The 21,003-nt window shown below is 39.8% G+C and overlaps 1 protein-coding gene across 2 annotated transcripts in view; it reads right to left on the reverse strand.

Annotated features, from left to right (window-relative positions):
- The window catches only part of SNX9 (sorting nexin 9), a 456,733-nt gene that overhangs the window by 15,541 nt on the left and 420,189 nt on the right, over positions 1-21,003 (reverse strand). For both annotated transcript variants that reach the window (XM_063443408.1, XM_063443407.1), the window contains 2 exons: positions 19,369-19,458; positions 13,214-13,328 (listed from right to left, as the gene is read on the reverse strand). In XM_063443408.1, coding sequence (XP_063299478.1) covers positions 13,214-13,328; positions 19,369-19,458 — 205 coding nt within the window. The remainder of the gene's footprint in view (positions 1-13,213; positions 13,329-19,368; positions 19,459-21,003) is intronic.

Genomic DNA, 21,003 nt, shown 5'->3' on the forward strand with positions numbered 1-21,003 from the left:
CAGAGTTAGAACAGATAACTTAAAATTAAAAATTACTCCAACGTAAAAAGCGCACTCATAGGCTTCAAAATAAACAAAAGTGCAAATTTATTTTAAGCAGATGTGCCTTTGCATGTAATCAATGTTTCAGTCCAACTACCTTGACATATTAAGGAAAGCTTGTTAATGGGACTGAAATGGTGAATGTATGTAGGGCACAACCGTAAAAATGTTTATTTTGAAGTTCTGTGGGTGCGCTCTTCACTTTAAATATGTTATTGTGCTGGAGTATGCACCTAGCAACAAGACTGGGCCAATATCTGCTCATTACATATGGTACATATTAATGACATTTCTCTGTGTATTATGCATACATAAATGTACATTAATATTTGTGTAAATATAATAGGCATATATATATATATATATATATATATATAAAACATTTGATAATCCCCCGCACTCACGCTTAATTATGTATCCACTGCGCCGGGTGCCAGGCATGAACTCCAATAGAAATATTGCTGCAAAAAACTGCCGCTCACCGGACTTGTAAAAATCCAAATTTTATTGAAAAAAGAGTTAAAAAAGAGACCAACGTTTCAGTCCCCGCTCGGGACTTTCCTCAGGGTAACAGAACAATAAATACAATGTCAACATACCAACAATATATAGGTAAATCTAATTGGTAAAACTCACCCAGGTGCAGTGAAAACGTGTAGACCGTGTACTATAGCCCTTCCGGGTATGCGCGCGCACACCCGCTGAGGCTCCTCCCACTATACGTGCACGTGATGCGTGATATGACGTGCCATTTATCTATAGTTGCTAAGCAACATATTGTGTCCACAGTCTGCAGGCTGGGCGAAGAAATGGTGAAAGGTCTTAAACAGTGTGCTATCATACAAAGATACACCTCCTTGACACTAATGTGCCCAAAATCTATAACCTAAATAACACATACTGTATAATCTTAAACATGTGTTGGAAGAATATATTTACAAAATCCAAGAAACAGTGTATGTTCCGCAATAATACAGAACTTAATTGTGAATGTGATGAATGGCCATAAATATTTAGTGGTATATATGACCCAAGTGCAGTGTGAAAATGTGTGTACCGCTATGACACAGTTCACATTCATGAACAATAATCAATGAGCTCGTAGTTATAAATATGCCCCTGTATAAATATCACCAGTGTGAATACCATACTTTACAATGTGGGGTATACTACCACTATATATAATACTAGTGTACATACTGAATATCGAAAAATAGATATCAAAATAGATATGGAAACAATCTATACCGGGTGAATATAATAAGTGAAAAAATATTAATACCTCATGGTACGTATCACTCTATATAATGAGAGCCATTACCCGAGTACACTATACATCACAATACATAACTTTAAAATAATACACTCTAAAAATGATACAAGCTATAGGAGTTAAATAAATGCATAATATGGGATATTTTCATTCAACCCTTTCGGAGCCATGGTTCCCAACTGATAAATCCAAAACGCTTCTTTTTGGAGCAGCATCCGACCCCTGTTACCACCCCTTTTAGGGCAAGGTACATGGTCTATACTCACAAATTTGAGTGAGGATAATGGATGTGCTTTCTCCAAGAAATGTTTGGCCACCGGTTTGTCAGATTGGCCATCTCGATAGGCCAGCCTGATACTTGACCGGTGGCCACGTATGCGTTCACATATAGGGGTCTCCGTCTTACCCACATAATAAAGCCCACATGGGCACATGAGCTTATAGATGACATAGGGTGTCTTGCAGGTAATGGTGTGCCTGATGTCATACGTCTTGTTGGTGTGAGGATGACAAAACTTCTTGGAAGGGATCATGTGTCCACAAGTAACACACCCCAGGCAACGTACACAGCCCCGTATATTGGACTTCAATGCCTTCGTGTAACTATGCACTGGATCCGTGTGTACCAACATGTCACGTAGATTTTGGTTTCTTCTATAGCTGGGGCTGTCGTTTATACCTACATGTGGCCCTAACACATTCAAATGGAGCACTGAATTATTTCGATTTGGGAGACAAATGAGACTTAAGGAGTTTTTTCAACACACTCCAATACAGCAGTCATCCATGTCTGAGACGGGAACCGGCAGATTCAAGATCAGGTCTACATTTGATCCGCATAGTACCAAACATACTATTAAAACTTTTTTATCGTCTACTGCTAAGATGTCCCAGGATATTCTGTCTCGCAGATTTAAACCACAGCATAACATAACCAAACAAGAGCGATCTTTACTTAAGGAACTGTCTAATGATTCCACCATAGTTATCCGCCCTGCGGATAAGGGAGGCGGTATCGTCCTTATGGACTACGGACATTATTCTGATGACTTGAAAAGACAGCTGATGGACAGTGACACGTATTTCCAACTAAAGGGAGATCCCACGGCAGAAATACAGAAGAAACTGGTAGACATATTGGACATGTCTTTAAGAGCCGGATATATAGATACAGAATTATATCAGTTCTTGAACAAAACCCATCCCCGCACTCCGGTAATATACAGTATTCCTAAAATACACAAAAATGCTCAGAGACCACCTGGGAGACCCATCGTCTCAGCCATTGACGGCATACTTGAACCTATTGCACAGTGGCTTGATTTTCTCTTTAAGAATCCAGTTGAAGCCTTGTATACTTGTGTCAAAGACACACAGTCTTTATTAATACACCTTAAAGCCTTGACGTTTGAGGATACAACACCGATTTTCATCACTATGGATGTATCCAATTTATACACAGTCATCCCCCACACAGAAGGGGTAGAGGCGATGTGGCAAGTGTTATGTAACACATCATTATACCAAGGCCCCCCGATAGAAGCGGCACTTGAGCTATTGTTGTTTATTTTGAGCAATAACTACTTCAGGTTTGAAGAAAAGTGGTACCTACAAACAGCAGGAACCTCTATGGGATCGGCAGTAGCACCAAGATATGCGAATGCATACATGTATATGTATGAAATACAACATATACTAACCCCATATGCAAGATCAATAATGGGGTACTACCGCTACATTGATGATCTGCTTATAATTTGGAACGGCACGACAGAACAAGCCCAGAATATGGTGGATACACTGAATCAGCTGCCTACACCGATTAGGTTCACCTCTAATATCAGTGAACATGCAGTCCAATATTTGGATTTGGAACTGTCTTATGGAACTAAAGAAATTGAGTACACCTTGTTTTCAAAACCAACTGACAGAAACACCCTACTGCACGCTCAGAGTGCACACCCATGGGCTTTGAAAAAATCCATACCCAAGGCGCAATATCAGAGGGTTATACGGAACAACTCAAATACTGAGACAGCAGAGATACAATTGAAATCAATGACCCAGAAGTTTGTGAATAGAGGCTATGCAGATAGGGTGCTACAAGAAGCACTCATCCAAGCCAGAAGAGCCCCGAGTAAGGATAAGGCTCACTCTTCACATCGTATGGTGTTTCCATTGACTTTCCACAACTCTGCAGATAAGGTCACGGCACTAATTAAGGACAACTGGAAGATGGTATCCACAGATGACTCTCTGCCAAAGATCTTCAAGGAACAGCCAATGATCTGCTATAGAAGAAACCAAAATCTACGTGACATGTTGGTACACACGGATCCAGTGCATAGTTACACGAAGGCATTGAAGTCCAATATACGGGGCTGTGTACGTTGCCTGGGGTGTGTTACTTGTGGACACATGATCCCTTCCAAGAAGTTTTGTCATCCTCACACCAACAAGACGTATGACATCAGGCACACCATTACCTGCAAGACACCCTATGTCATCTATAAGCTCATGTGCCCATGTGGGCTTTATTATGTGGGTAAGACGGAGACCCCTATATGTGAACGCATACGTGGCCACCGGTCAAGTATCAGGCTGGCCTATCGAGATGGCCAATCTGACAAACCGGTGGCCAAACATTTCTTGGAGAAAGCACATCCATTATCCTCACTCAAATTTGTGAGTATAGACCATGTACCTTGCCCTAAAAGGGGTGGTAACAGGGGTCGGATGCTGCTCCAAAAAGAAGCGTTTTGGATTTATCAGTTGGGAACCATGGCTCCGAAAGGGTTGAATGAAAATATCCCATATTATGCATTTATTTAACTCCTATAGCTTGTATCATTTTTAGAGTGTATTATTTTAAAGTTATGTATTGTGATGTATAGTGTACTCGGGTAATGGCTCTCATTATATAGAGTGATACGTACCATGAGGTATTAATATTTTTTCACTTATTATATTCACCCGGTATAGATTGTTTCCATATCTATTTTGATATCTATTTTTCGATATTCAGTATGTACACTAGTATTATATATAGTGGTAGTATACCCCACATTGTAAAGTATGTTATTCACACTGGTGATATTTATACAGGGGCATATTTATAACTACGAGCTCATTGATTATTGTTCATGAATGTGAACTGTGTCATAGCGGTACACACATTTTCACACTGCACTTGGGTCATATATACCACTAAATATTTATGGCCATTCATCACATTCACAATTAAGTTCTGTATTATTGCGGAACATACACTGTTTCTTGGATTTTGTAAATATATTCTTCCAACACATGTTTAAGATTATACAGTATGTGTTATTTAGGTTATAGATTTTGGGCACATTAGTGTCAAGGAGGTGTATCTTTGTATGATAGCACACTGTTTAAGACCTTTCACCATTTCTTCGCCCAGCCTGCAGACTGTGGACACAATATGTTGCTTAGCAACTATAGATAAATGGCACGTCATATCACGCATCACGTGCACGTATAGTGGGAGGAGCCTCAGCGGGTGTGCGCGCGCATACCCGGAAGGGCTATAGTACACGGTCTACACGTTTTCACTGCACCTGGGTGAGTTTTACCAATTAGATTTACCTATATATTGTTGGTATGTTGACATTGTATTTATTGTTCTGTTACCCTGAGGAAAGTCCCGAGCGGGGACTGAAAAGTTGGTCTCTTTTTTAACTCTTTTTTCAATAAAATTTGGATTTTTACAAGTCCGGTGAGCGGCAGTTTTTTGCAGCTATATATATATATATATATATATATATATATATAAACTAATACACACATTAATATACATGTCATATACCAGTGGCGGATCCAGAGCCTGATCCCGGGAGGGGCACTTGTAGATTATTTAAAGAAATATTCCATGCGCAATAACCACTACTCCTCTGTGTAGTGGTTATGGTGCCAGGAGTGGCACCTATATAGGGAGTGCAGAATTATTAGGCAAGTTGTATTTTTGAGGATTCATTTTATTATTGAACAACAACCATGTTCTCAATGAACCCAAAAAACTCATTAATATCAAAGCTGAATATTTTTGGAAGTAGTTTTTAGTTTGTTTTTAGTTTTAGCTATTTTAGGGGATATCTGTGTGTGCAGGTGACTATTTCTGTGCATAATTATTAGGCAACTTAACAAAAAACAAATATATACCCATTTCAATTATTTATTTTTACCAGTGAAACCAATATAACATCTCAACATTCACAAATATACATTTCTGACATTCAAAAACAAAACAAAAACAAATCAGTGACCAATATAGCCACCTTTCTTTGCAAGGACACTCAAAAGCCTGCCATCCATGGATTCTGTCAGTGTTTTGATCTGTTCACCATCAACATTGCGTGCAGAAGCAACCACAACCTCCCAGACACTGTTCAGAGAAGTGTACTGTTTTCCCTCCTTGTAAATCTCACATTTGATGATGGACCACAGGTTCTCAATGGGGTTCAGATCAGGTGAACAAGGAGGCCATGTCATTAGATTTTCTTCTTTTATACCCTTTCTTGCCAGCCACGCTGTGGAGTACTTGGACGCGTGTGATGGAGCATTGTCCTGCATGAAAATCATGTTTTTCTTTAAGGATGCAGACTTTTTCCTGTACCACTGCTTGAAGAAGGTGTCTTCCAGAAACTGGCAGTAGGACTGGGAGTTGAGCTTGACTCCATCCTCAACCCGAAAAGGCCCCACAAGCTCATCTTTGATTATACCAGCCCAAACCAGTACTCCACCTCCACCTTGCTGGCATCTGAGTCGGACTGGAGCTCTCTGCCCTTTACCAATCCAGCCACGGGCCCATCCATCTGGCCCATCAAGACTCACTCTCATTTCATCAGTCCATAAAACCTTAGAAAAATCAGTCTTGAGATATTTCTTGGCCCAGTCTTGACGTTTCAGCTTGTGTGTCTTGTTCAGTGGTGGTCGTCTTTCAGCCTTTCTTACCTTGGCCATGTCTCTGAGTATTGCACACCTTGTGCTTTTGGGCACCCCAGTGATGTTGCAGCTCTGAAATATGGCCAAACTGGTGGCAAGTGGCATCTTGGCAGCTGCACGCTTGACTTTTCTCAGTTCATGGGCAGTTATTTTGCGCCTTGGTTTTTCCACACGCTTCTTGCGACCCTGTTGACTATTTTGAATGAAACGCTTGATTGTTCGATGATCACGCTTCAGAAGCTTTGCAATTTTAAGAGTGCTGCATCCCTCTGCAAGATATCTCACTATTTTTGACTTTTCTGAGCCTGTCAAGTCCTTCTTTTGACCCATTTTGCCAAAGGAAAGGAAGTTGCCTAATAATTATGCACACCTGATATAGGGTGTTGATGTCATTAGACCACACCCCTTCTCATTACAGAGATGCACATCACCTAATATGCTTAATTGGTAGTAGGCTTTCGAGCCTATACAGCTTGGAGTAAGACAACATGCATAAAGAGGATGATGTGGTCAAAATACTCATTTGCCTAATAATTCTGCACTCCCTGTATGCGCAGCGTGGCCCACCGGGAATTTTCCCGGTATCCCGGTGGGCCAGTCCGGCCCTGGTAGTATGTGCATGTGTGAGGGGGGCAGTGTGTGTGAAGGGTGCTTTGTGTGTGAGGGGAGGCAGTGTGTGTGAGGGGTGCAGTGTGTGTGTGAGGGTGCAGAGTGTGTGTGAGGGGTGCAGAGTTTGTGTGAGGGGTGCAGAGTGTGTCTGTGTGTGTGTGTGAGGGGGGCAGGGTGTGAGCAGGGCAGTGTGTGAGCGGGGTGCTGTGTGTGTGTAAAGGGTGTTGTGTGTGTGAGGGGGCAGTGTGTGTGTGTGTGAAGGGTGCTGTGTGTGTGTATGTGAGGTGGCAGAATGTGTGTGAGAGGAGAGTGTGCGTCAGGGGGCAGTGTGTGCATGTGTGAGGGGTGGCATTGCGTGCGATGTAGTGTGTGTGAGGGGAGGCAGTGTGTGGGTAGGGGGCTGTGTGTGTGAGAGCTGGTGTTTGTGTGAGGGAGCAGTGTGTGTGAGGGGGCGTGTGTGTGAAGGTTGCGGTTAGCGAGTGTGAGAGGTGGTGTGTGCGTGAGGGGGCAGTGTGTGCGTGTGTGAGGGAAGGTAGTGTTTTTGTGAGGGGAGGTAGTGTGTGTGATGGGAGGCAGTGTGTGTGAGGGGAGGTAGTGTGTGTGATGTAATGTGTGTGTGAAGGGTGCATAGGGTCTATGCTGTGTGTAGGTGGGTGAGATGTAAAAATCTTAATGTTTCCCCCCTCTCTTCTTCTTACCGTTAACCAGGGAGGGACATAATGTTGCAAACCCTGGTGGTCCAGTGGTGGCATGTTCACTTTAGCCTGCAGCTGCACTGGCTGCAGGCTGACTCTCCTGTCCTCCAGCGAGTACAGCACTGTATTGGAGCATTGCCATGGTAATGCTCCGACCAGCGTTTTATTACTTTTACTGTGCTTTACACACTAATTTTATGGTACGCACCATTGTATTTTTTTATTTCTCTTTTATATATACACAGAGGAATATCCACATCACCTATATCTTTGAGTGGGGATCATACCATTTCACCCATTACTTTAGAAGCCAATACTTAAGCTCCATAATATGTGCGTGTGCACCTATCTAGATACCTAGCCCTGCTTATTAGCTCAACATATGACAGATGGCCTCACATTTGACTCTGAAATACTTGGTATGCAGAGGAGTTCATGGTTGATTCAATGACTGCAAGGTTAACAGGTCTTGTGGATTTAAAACAAGCCCAAATCATCACCCCTCCATCACCGTGCTTGACAGTTGGTATGAAGTGTTTGTGCTGATATGCTGTGTTTGGTTTATGCCAAACATGGCACTGTGCATTATGGCCAAACATCTAAACTTCAGTCTCGACTGTACAAAGGACATTGTTCCAGATGTCTTGTGTCTTTGTTCGGATGCCACTTTGCAAATCTAAGTCGTGTGGCCATGTTCTTTTTAGAGAAAAGATGCTTTCTCCTGGCAACCCTTCCAAACAAACCATACTTTTTCAGTCATTTTCAAATTGTACTGTCATGAATTTTAACATTTAACATGCGCAGGCCTGTAGAGTCTGAGATGTAACTCTTTGCAATTTCTCTGAGCATTGCACGGTCTGATGTTAGGGTGAATTTGTTGGGACGTCCACTCCTGGGAAGACTGTCTTGAATGGATTCCTCTTTTGAATCATAAACAAACAAAATACACCCTAAGCACAATATACCAGTGGAGAAAACACAAGTGGGTATATATAAAATGATATAGAATAAATTACCCAAATAATATATGGGAGTATGAAGATTCCTCAATATCTTCAGAAAAAACACAATATGTAATAAGAAAGTACACCCTCTCTGAATTATATTATTTGACATATCTGCACATAATAACAATCATCTGTTCCTTAGCAGGTCTTAAAATTAGGTAAATACAATCACAGATGAACAACAGCACATGACATATTACACGTGTCATGATTTGTTTAACAAAAATAAATCCAAAATGCAGAAGCTATGTGTGAAAAACAAAGTTCACCCTTACTGCTTTCATAGGAATTAGGAGTCTAAGTAGCAGACACATGCTGCTTATCAAATGCCCTTGATTAACTTATCATTAGCAAGTGTGACCACCTCTATGAAATCTGAAGTTTTTGCTGGTCTAAAGCATTCAGGTGTGTAACACAATGCCAAGGAGGAAAGACGTCAGCAATGATCTTAGAGAAGCAATTGTATCTGCCAATCAAACTGGGGAAGGGTTTTACTGCCATTTCCAAACAATTTAAAGTCCATCATTCTGCAGTGAGAAAGATGATTCAAAAGTGCAATGTATAATAGAATATCTCCCAATATAATCGCGTCTAAATATAGACGGGAGGATCGATGTAATCTTCTTTATCCCAATGGTTAACTTAAAGGGAAAAGAGACAAAAGAACATAGTGTACTACTTTAGGAATATAGGAAACACTTTATTGTCTGCACTTACAAAATGCAAGAAGGTTAAAAACCCATCAAATGTTGCTGTGAGCTTCTCGATGAATCCCAAAACGAAATACAGGAACTCAGGATGAAGGAACACGAACAAAATAATACTAATAAAAGTACAAAATCAAAAGTCCGTTAAATAAAGTACTCCTGCCGCCCTACGCGTTTGGTCCTCAGACTTCGTCAGGGGCATCCGGCTTGTGAAGTACAATCTGTGATCTTCCGGTCTTTTAAATGTCCCGCCAGTAAAAGTTTCTTTACGTCGACCAATAAGAATCTGTCTCGTATCGTAAGTCCGCCTATCCGCCTATCAGAAGATACGTCCGTACAGCTGCTGTGAACTATAGAGTATATCAAACCTCTCTCTCGAGACCCATATCCTCACGCTCTGGTGGAACGCAAATGCGTTTCAGCACTTGGGTGGGAGTGGTCTTGCGGAAGGAATGAATACCACACAAGTTCGTTCAGAGCAAAATGGGACAGAAAAAACCATAAAATTAATACATCTAAATTGTATTTACAATACATAAAAAATAAAGGATGCTGTAGATAATGTGAAAAAAATGTATATACAATACAATCACAATAAAAATCATCTAAAATGTCGAAAAAAATCATAAAAAACATACCATATCAAAATCTATATTCATACCCTCGGGTTGCATAGTATTGAGGGTATGAATCCAAAACCCCTCTCTTTGTCTAAGTTTAAGTAATGAATCACCACCTCTTTCATCTAAAATGACTTTTTCAATAGCAATACAGGTAAAATTATGGAGACTAAAACTAGGGCACCTGTTACAATGTAAGGGAACTGAGTGGGTGATAATTTTCTTTCTGATATTATTCTTATGTTCCAGAAATCGTTTCTTAACAGGTCTTGTGGTTCTACCCACATATTGGGCACCGCATCCACATTTCAAAAGGTAGACTGTATTGCTTGTATTACAGGTAATATGTCCCCTGATTTTAAAACTTTTGCCGGTAACTGTACTGCTAAAATTTTGAGTTCTCTTCGAGACATATTCGCAACTCTTGCATGCTCCGCATGTAAAAAAACCCTCATTTTGTTGGATCGGTTTAGCATGATTCCTAAAAGTGCTAGGTGCTAAGATGTTCTTAAAGTTCATGCCCTTCTTAAAAATAACTTGTGGGGCTTGAGGGAGTTCGGTCTTTAAAAATTCATCTTCCAATAGCAAAGGCCAATGTTTATTTAAAATCTTTTTGATTTTCTTTGCATGAGTGTTATATTTGGTGTTAAAAGAAAAAACAAATTGGTTGGCTGTAGAACGAGCAGGTCTATTAGATAAAAAGTCTTCTCTCTTAGAATTGTGCACCTTCATAATTTCTTTATTGATAACATTTTCGGTGTAGCCTTTTTCTAAAAATTTATTCTTAAGAGTCTGCGCTTGATTTAAAAAGATATGTTGGTCTGTGCAGAATTTGGTGCTCTGGAGAAGATATATAGACAACGTTTTAATCATCTGGGAAGGCACTGTTTCATCTTTAGAACATTTTTTAACCTATATTAATACCAACCAATTTTCTCTGATTTTTACTCCCACTATTAGTCGGGAAGAAGTCAATTTTTTAGATCTTACCATTTTTATTGAAGATTTTAAAATTAAAACCAAAACTTTTTTTAAACCCACAGACGCCAATGGTTTTCTTAACACGGAAAGTGGCCATCACCCCTCTTGGCTTAGAAGTGTTCCCCGTAGCCAATTTACTCGACTACCGAGGAACTGCACAGACCAACATATCTTTTTAAATCAAGCGCAGACTCTTAAGGATACATTTTTAGAAAAAGGCTACACCGAAAATTTTATCAATAAAGAAATTATGAAGGTGCACAATTCTAAGAGAGAAGACTTTTTATCTAATAGACCTGCTCGTTCTACAGCCAACCAATTTGTTTTTTCTTTTAACACCAAATATAACACTCATGCAAAGAAAATCAAAAAGATTTTAAATAAACATTGGCCTTTGCTATTGGAAGATGAATTTTTAAAGACCGAACTCCCTCAAGCCCCACAAGTTATTTTTAAGAAGGGCATGAACTTTAAGAACATCTTAGCACCTAGCACTTTTAGGAATCATGCTAAACCGATCCAACAAAATGAGGGTTTTTTTACATGCGGAGCATGCAAGAGTTGCGAATATGTCTCGAAGAGAACTCAAAATTTTAGCAGTACAGTTACCGGCAAAAGTTTTAAAATCAGGGGACATATTACATGTAATACAAGCAATACAGTCTACCTTTTGAAATGTGGATGCGGTGCCCAATATGTGGGTAGAACCACAAGACCTGTTAAGAAACGATTTCTGGAACATAAGAATAATATCAGAAAGAAAATTATCACCCACTCAGTTCCCTTACATTGTAACAGGTGCCCTAGTTTTAGTCTCCATAATTTTACCTGTATTGCTATTGAAAAAGTCATTTTAGATGAAAGAGGTGGTGATTCATTACTTAAACTTAGACAAAGAGAGGGGTTTTGGATTCATACCCTCAATACTATGCAACCCGAGGGTATGAATATAGATTTTGATATGGTATGTTTTTTATGATTTTTTTCGACATTTTAGATGATTTTTATTGTGATTGTATAGTATATACATTTTTTTCACATTATCTACAGCATCCTTTATTTTTTATGTATTGTAAATACAATTTAGATGTATTAATTTTATGTTTTTTTCTGTCCCATTTTGCTCTGAACGAACTTGTGTGGTATTCATTCCTTCCGCGAGACCACTCCCACCCAAGTGCTGAAACGCATTTGCGTTCCACCAGAGCGTGAGGACAGGGGTCTCTCAAGAGAGGTTTGATACGCTATAGTTCACAGCAGCTTATAGGCTGTACGGACGTATCTTCTGATAGGCGGACTTACGATACAAGACCGATTCTTATTGGTCGATGTAAAGAAACTTTTACTGGCGGGAGATTTAAAAGACCGGAAGATCACAGATTGTACTACACAAGCCGGATGCCCCTGACGAAGTCTGAGGACCAAACGCGTAGGGCGGCAGGAGTACTTTAGTACTTTTGTTTAACGGACTTTTGATTTTGTACTTTTATTAGTATTATTTTGTTCGTGTTCCTTCATCCTGAGTTCCTGTATTTCGTTTTGGGATTCATCGAGAAGTTCACAGCAACATTTGATGGGCTTTTAACCTTCTTGCATTTTGTAAGTGCAGACAATAAAGTGTTTCCTATATTCCTAAAGTAGTACACTATGTTCTTTTGTCTCTTTTCCCTTTAAGTTAACCATTGGGATAAAGAAGATTACATCGATCCTCCCGTCTATATTTAGACGCGATTATATTGGGAGATATTCTATTATACATTGCACTTTTGAATCATCTTTCTCACTGCAGAATGATGGACTTTAAATTGTTTGGAAATGGCCGTAAAACCCTTCCCCAGTTTGATTGGCAGATACAATTGCTTCTCTAAGATCATTGCTGACGTCTTTCCTCCTTGGCATTGTGTTACACACCTGAATGCTTTAGACCAGCAAAAACTTCAGATTTCATAGAGGTGGTCACACTTGCTAATGATAAGTTAATCAAGGGCATTTGATAAGCAGCATGTGTCTGCTACTTAGACTCCTAATTCCTATGAAAGCAGTAAGGGTGAACTTTGTTTTTCACACATAGCTTCTGCATTTTGGATTTATTTTTGTTAAACAAATCATGACACGTGTAATATGTCATGTGCTGTTGTTCATCTGTGATTGTATTTACCTAATTTTAAGACCTGCTAAGGAACAGATGATTGTTATTATGTGCAGATATGTCAAATAATAGAATTCAGAGAGGGTGTACTTTCTTTTTCCCATGGCTAATAAATATATAAAAACACACACACACACACACGGCAGTAGTTTTATACTTTACCTTGAAGTGAAAATGACATTGTGCTTACTCGCTTAATCATGTTTATCTTGTCTTGCTGTGTAATTTTATTTGTAGCCACCAACTTGTCACTTTCTTTCACTTTATCAATTGCTCCCTGATCAGGAAGAAAACTTTCAGTCAACTCATAGGAATGTACAGATAGGTTCAGTCTTTCAAACATTTGTCATGCTAATTATACATGCCAAAATTCAGAGTAGGATATGACAGGTAAATAACTACTTTGTAATGTATTTGTTGTTGCAGGTACATTTTATAATGGAGTCTTGGGAGACTCATCAAAGGTAATTTCATGAAGAAACAATGAATAAAAATAGTGGAATTTATTAACATTACTAATGTAATGTTTTGAGGCTATGAATTCTTTGATGAACTTTCCATTTACTTGGAGAACACGTTTGTCTTGCAAGGAAGAAGACAGTGAACGAGTTAGAGCCAGTATAGAAGAAGAACCACAAACATCAACGAGAAGATGTTCTAGGGAATTAAGGTTGTCCTGAACATTAAGGCAAATTTTAACAATATATATGTTTTTGTATAAAAAATTATTAGTGCAGGAACTGAAACCCATAGACCACCCTCAACGCGTAGATTATGCAATTTGCATCAAAGAATTAGTCAGAGAAAAAAAAAAATATTTATTCATCAACTCATCATGTCTAAAGAAGCTCATATTTATTTAAATGGCTTCGTCAATAAGCAAAACTGTGGTTACTGAAAATCCACGGATAATTAATCAGTGCTAGTTGCACCCTACCAAATGCCCCACCTAACACTCACATTTCTGCAAAAAACACAACTTTGCAAGAAGGCAAATGGAGCTCATTTAAAATAAGTCATTTTCCGTACCTAGTCAAACAAATCTCCATATGTGAAAGCAAACACACACCTGTATAATACAGTCACCAAAACAACTTTAGCTTAATGAAACACTTTTGGTTTATAGATCAAACCCCTGTAGGCTCACTGCTCAATCCACTGCCATTTAGGAGTAATATAACTTTGGTTTCTGTCCATGCAGTGCTAGCTACACCTACCCACACAGCCTGCATGAAAAAAAAAAAAACATGGCTTCATTTTCAATCAGATGTTAACTTTAGAAGTGTTTTTTTTTTTTTTTTAATCTCCTGCTCTCTAAATTGAACTTTAATCACACACATGAGGCTCCTGCAAGATCTAGCAAGCTATTAACAGTGCAGACAATAATAAAGAAAGTATAAACATTATGTGACAGATCACCCTGTCTCTGGATTGTTAAACTTTATTTTTCTTCACCTGTTGGGTCGGTACATGGGGTTCACCAAATGGATTACACTTGTTTTGTTCATATACCAAATGAACTCCCGAACCCTTTTAACCTCTGTCAACACCTCGTTAACCACAATAACCGCAACATTCTAAACAGCCGGCTGGGTGGTCACATCCTGTTCTGCAGAGATGTCTGACCTTGGCTTCTGGTACTCTTTTTACAATTCTTGTTTAGTTTTTCTTGTTTTTTTGGTTTTCTATTCTATGTCTGGTTTTCTTTATGCTGAGTTTTCTGGGTTAATTCCTTTATTCCGTTCCTAAAATTCCCAGTCTCCTGGATTCCTTTAAATGTTTATTTTTTGTTGCCACACCCGTTCCTTTGCCAATTAATCCTTTTTGTTTCAGTCTGGTCCTGCAAGCAGTGGTCTCATTACCTCTGCTCCTTTCTTTGCAGGTAAGTACTCTGTGTGTTTGAATATTTAGTCATGCATATCTAGGCCGTTAGGACCCACCGTAATTGGGGTACTTTGGCACAGTGGTGGGCTGCATACATCTTGGGCATTTATGTATGTCTAAATCTCCAATGGTTTACATGTATAGTACTTAGTTATGTCTCCTCTTGTTTTGCCTTGCACCTCTTGTCTTGTTTTACTTTGTCTTCCCAGTTCATGTACAGTCCTGTCCTGTTCATGTTCCCTCATGTCTTGTGTACATGTTCTGGGTTCAGCTTTCTGTCCTGCTCTGGTTCTGGGTTCTTCTAGTCTTGTCTGGTTTCCTTGTTAGGTGCCTGTGCTAGTCTTGCCTTGTTTCTGTACTGGATACATAACTGCTGCAGAGCCTCCCTATCCATATCCTGCACATTTTCATCTGCTCCTGGCTTCCGCTTTAGCTGCATCAGGGTCCTGGTATGTGGCTGCACAAACGCTGGTGCTCAACACCAGGGGGCGTGTGGTTACCCTGCACCAGGTCCTAATAGTCCTTTCCACGCGGAGACTCCCATCATCATCATCATCATCAGGCACTCAGGGGTCCCGGTCTCCGTACCGCCACCCTTGACAGGTGGCTGCCATTCCTATGTGCGAAGACGTGGCGGCGGCCATCTTGAGCTGCGAACACATACAGCGAGCGGTGTTTGGTCGTCGATTGAATGGAACTCAAAACGGACACTCGACCGCCCTAACACAGCTGTAACTTTCACCTCCACCCACTTTCGGCTATTTTCGACTGGAAAGCACGTTGTTCGGTGGGAGAGCACTCCCGAATGAGAGACACAGACTTAGCATACTCCCGAATGGTTATGTTCGGTATTTTGTTGTATTTCGTACTCCCGAAACAGACCGACCGCACAGCCCAATTCCATGGAACTATTTTGGGCAGGCGCCTCGTGTGCAGTTGGTCTAAACTTTACCCCAGTGGCGTTTTGCGGGATCTGAGCGCTTTCAGGATATGTTGGGCACTCAGAACCAGGCTATCTGGGGATATAGTACTTGAAGGGTACCTGTTTGTAAAATGTATGTTTTGGGGTGTAATAAATAAATAAATTGTACATTGTCTCTGGACCTGAAAGATAATTTAATTTAGATGTGCACTTTACAGTAGTCTCCTCTCAGGTCAAGCGGGGAATGCCCCTGTAATATGATTTGGGAAACCCCTTGCATGGGGAGTTACATAAAAGCCCCGTGTGTGGCTCCCAATAAATCAGTTCATACCCAGCATAGAGCCTTGTCTCATGTTTGTGGGAGTGTAACAAACTCCCCTTTTTCTGTGAGTTCGCCACGAGTTTTTGGAGGGGCCTGTTTGCTTGCCTCCTACCCTGTGACTAGGACCCTGCAATATACCTTGTCCAATACACTTTAAAAGGCTCTATTCATGTAATGCAAGTACTTTTGTACTCTACAAAGAGAGACGGACCGCTGACCCTAATTCCCTGGAACTGTTTTGGGCATTAAGCCATGCTTGCAGCCGGTCAAAAAGAGACTTCCATGAAACTTTTGAACCCCTGCTCTGATCTGGGTGATTTTTGGATATGTTGTTCACCCAGATCAGGGCTATCCGGGGATGTTATGTTTTGGGGTACTTTCTGAACTTTGTGAAAATTTGGTTTTTCTACCTGGAGATAACAGGACTTTACTTAATTATCTCCCACGCAGAGGGGAGGGATTGTGTGCTGTACATCGGTGTGCCACAGACTGTATGTTTGTTCTGATTGGTTTATGTCCTTTGTGTTCCTGTGCCCCATCAGGTCCAGGGGATGTTCCTCTGGCCTGGAGAATTGTATAAAAGCCAACCTAAACCATTAAAGCTCAGATCATCTTGCACCTTCATGAAGTTTCGTCTCATGTTTGGGGGATTGGAGAACTATACTCTGGGGGATTGCTATATACCCTGTTCCAAATTATTATGCAAATTCCATTTAAGTGTCACAAAGATTAAATATTTTGTTTTTCAGTTTAACTCATGGATGGCATTGTGTCTCAGGGCTCCTTTGATCACTGAAAACAATCTCGGACAGCTGTGATAATTAGATTGTCCGGTGAGCCCAATTTAAGGAAAAACTACTAAAGGAGGGTGTTCCACATTATTAAGCAGAGCACCATTTTCATGCAATATGGGGAAGAAAAGGATCTCTCTGCTGCTGAAAAGAGTGAAATAGTTCAATGCCTTGGACGAGGTATGAAAACATTCAATATTTCACGAAAACTTAAGCGCGATCATCGCACTATTAATAGATTTGTGGCTGATTCAGAGCACAGACGGGTTCGTGCAGATAAAGGCACATTGAGGAAGATTTCTGCCAGATCCATGCATCGGATCAAGAGAGCAGCTGCTAAAATACCATTACATAGCAGCAAACTGATATTTGAAGCTGCTGGTGCCTCTGGAGTCCCACGGACATCAAAGTCCTCCAGAGTCTTGCAACTGTGCATAAACCTTCTATTCGGACAACACTAACCAATGCTAACAAGCAGAAACGGCTGCATTGGGCAGAAAAATACATAAAAACTAATTTTCAAACAGTCCTGTTCACTGATGAGTGCCGTGCAACCGTGGATGGTCCAGATGGATGGAGTAGTGGATGGTTGGTGGACGGCCACCCTGTTCTAACAAGGCTGCGACATCAGCAAGGCGGTGGTGGAGTCATGTTTTGGGCCGGAATCATGGGAAGAGAGCTGGTCGGCCCCTTTAGGATTCCCAAAGGTGTAAAGATGACCTCTGCAAAGTATGTGGAGTTTCTGACTGACCACTTTCTTCCCTGGTACAGAAGGAAGAACTATGCTTTCCGTAATAAAATCATCTTCATGCATGACAATGCCTCTGCATCAATGGCTGCTATGGGGATAAAAGAAGAGAAAGGCATGGTGTGGCCTCCATCCTCCCCTGACCTCAATCCGATGGACAACCTTTGGAGCATCCTCAAGGAAAAAATCTATGAGGGTGGGAGGCAGTTTACATCCAAACAGCAGCTCTGGGAGGCTATTCTGACATCTTGCAAACAAATTCAAGCAGAAACTGTCCAAAAACTCACAAGTTCAGTGGATGCAAGACTTGTGAAGCTGCTATCAAATAAGGGGTCCTATGTTAAAATGTAACGTGACCTGTTAAAATGTTTAAAAAGTTAAAATGATGTTAGAAGTTTGATTGAAATAGCTATTGATTTCAGTAAATATGCTGCAAACACAACAAATTACAATTTTAAGTTCTTTACAAGCTATGAAGTGTTTTGAAACTTACTGTGCGTAATAATTTGGAACAGTGCATTGTAAGTTTAAAAAAATACTGTTATCATTAGGAGGTTTGTTCAATACAATTTGAATTGTACTCTTAATAGTTGATAACATGAGAATTATGCCGACTGTTATTTACATCAATTATTTAGGTAAATGAGAAAAATATAATTTGCATAATAATTTGGAACAGGGTGTAATCACTATACTTCCCTGAGTATAATCACTAAGCTCTTGTAAGAGCTTGTTCCTGCTATGCTCTCTGGACTAAGACAGGTCTAACCACTGGAAGCTGGATCCTGGTCTTGGGTCCAAGGTGGGTGGGGGACAGCGAGACCCCAACCAAGCTGCGGCGGTTCGTGGGGTTTAAGGTGGTTATGGTGTTCTGGTGCAGTGCTGATGGTACTTGCAAGTATTAGAAAGCAGCGATTGACGGAGGTACCGGTCAGGGTGCAAGGCTGTCCGTCACAAGGAGAAAGCTATACCAGCTATATCACTAGCTTTTTAAAGAGCTATACCTGATCTACTCGTTTTGGATTGCTGCTATACTACAGCATCACTCACACTAGGGGGAAAAGAACATCTCTGGCAGCGAAACCCCTGTTCCTATCAGGGTGGTCGCCATACATTAGATCTATCTTTACAGGAATTGTTTACACGCAGGATGTGTGACAAAGGCTGCATAAATAAAGTGATTTTACTCCTAAATGGCAGATAATTGAACATTGAGACTGTGTAGGTATGATGCATACAACAAGCTGCTTAATTAAGCTAAAGTTGTATTGGTGACTATAGTGTACCTTTAATAATACATTGTATGTAAAGTCATTCAAAATTGATTCATTAATAAAAAAAAAAATGACTCCTCAAATCCTACTCTGAATGTTGGCCCACCCTGTATCATTATTATTATTTTTTAATACAGGTAGCTTAATAACATAGTGTATGGTGTATTTTTAGGTCACCGGGATGGAAAAGCATCTTTGCCTTCAAATGTAATTATTATAGATTTTATTTTTTTTATTGCATCATGAATACCATCATACACAGAATTTTTTTTTTATCACAAAACTTGTTAGCAAATACAACTATAATATACAGTTTAGATGTAATATTGGACTGACCTTTCTTCCCTCCATAAAGAAAAAAAACATTTTACATTACCTTGTGAGCAGAAATAATATCTGGAAAGCAGCTCAAAAAGCCCTTGTATTCATGATTAGTCTCCATCAGAAAATGAAGATCTTTCCTTGGCTAGATAAAACATATAGCATCTATTAGTTAATATAGAATTATAATTAAAAAAATATACTGTTTTATGTAATCTTTTCTATCTATACAACTTTCAAACCAAACCCTAACCAATGATAAGACTTTAAGCCAAGTACACATGCTTGGATGGTACCACATAACTGGTATCCTGTGCTTCCCACAGTAGCTAGTTGCAAAACATATTTAAATATACGGTTGCCCAGTTCACTGCCTACCTATTTGAAGATCAACACAAGCTGTCTTCATGTATGTTTGCAACTTTTTTTGTGACCTAAACATGATTAACGCTATAAAACAACAAATACAACATTCTTCTTTGCGGATTATTGATAATAATTATTAACAAACTATGAAACATGAATGGGCAGATATTACACATAAGTACAATTATTTATATAAGAACAAAGTCATGACTTGGATATCAAAATATATTAAAGGGACACTAGAGGCACTAAAACAACTTTAGCTTAATGAAGCAGTTTTGGTGTATAGATCAGGGGTAGGCAACCTTCTGCACCCCCAGATGTTGTGGCCTACATCCCCCATAATGCTATTACACCCATAATGCTGGCAAAGCATCATGGGAAGTGTAGTCCAAAACATCTGGAGTGCCGAAGGTTCCTATGCCTGGTATAAATTATGCCCCTGCAATCTCACTGCTCAATTCTCTGCCATTTAGGTGTTAAATCACAGTTTTTTGCAACCCTAGTAACACCTCCCTGCATGTGACTTGCAAAGCCTTCATAAACACTTCCTCTTAAGAGTCATCCTTTATTGCAAATTCTGTTTAAATTAGAATGTCTTGTATCCTGCTTTGTTAATAACTTGCTGTGTGATTAAAGTAAAATTTACAGAGCAGGAGATAAAAATGTTTAAAGTAAGTTACATCTGATTGAAAATGAAACCATTTTTTCAATGCAGGCTCTATTAGTTACAGTCAGCGAAGGTGTGCCTAGAACCGCATAAACAGAAACAAAAGTTATTTAACACCTAAATGGCATATAATTGAGCAGTGGGACTGCAATGTAATGATCTATAGACAAAAACTGCTTCAAGTTGTTTTTTGACAGGGAGGGGTGCAAACCAAGGAGTTGGCCTGGACTCCCAAATATATAAATGGAACCAAGAGGGCTCCCTCTCTTAAAACCCCTCACTGAAACAGGTGCATCATTCCAGAACCCTATTGAGCCTTGACTTGCAGAGAGTCCCAGGAGGAAGTATTTCCCAAGTAAGTAGATTAATCTCATAAGAGCAAGCATTAGGCTGCTAGAGTAGGGCCTGCCAAGAATGGGGTACATTGATGTTGTGGCAGGCTTATGCAATACATGATCATATAATGTAACTAAACCCCTATTATTTTTTGCCTAGGTGAGGTGTTTTTAAAGAAAACTATTACAATCTGTAAGATCTGAAATCATTGTTTAGTGAATAAGCGAGTGCGCTGATTGTGTATTTTGTATCTATAACTACGTAACTTGCTTTATTGTATGTAATGTCACATGTAATAATTTTATATATATATATATA

The sequence above is a fragment of the Pelobates fuscus genome, chromosome 2 (genome assembly GCF_036172605.1).
Source record: "Pelobates fuscus isolate aPelFus1 chromosome 2, aPelFus1.pri, whole genome shotgun sequence".
NCBI lineage: Eukaryota > Metazoa > Chordata > Amphibia > Anura > Pelobatidae > Pelobates > Pelobates fuscus.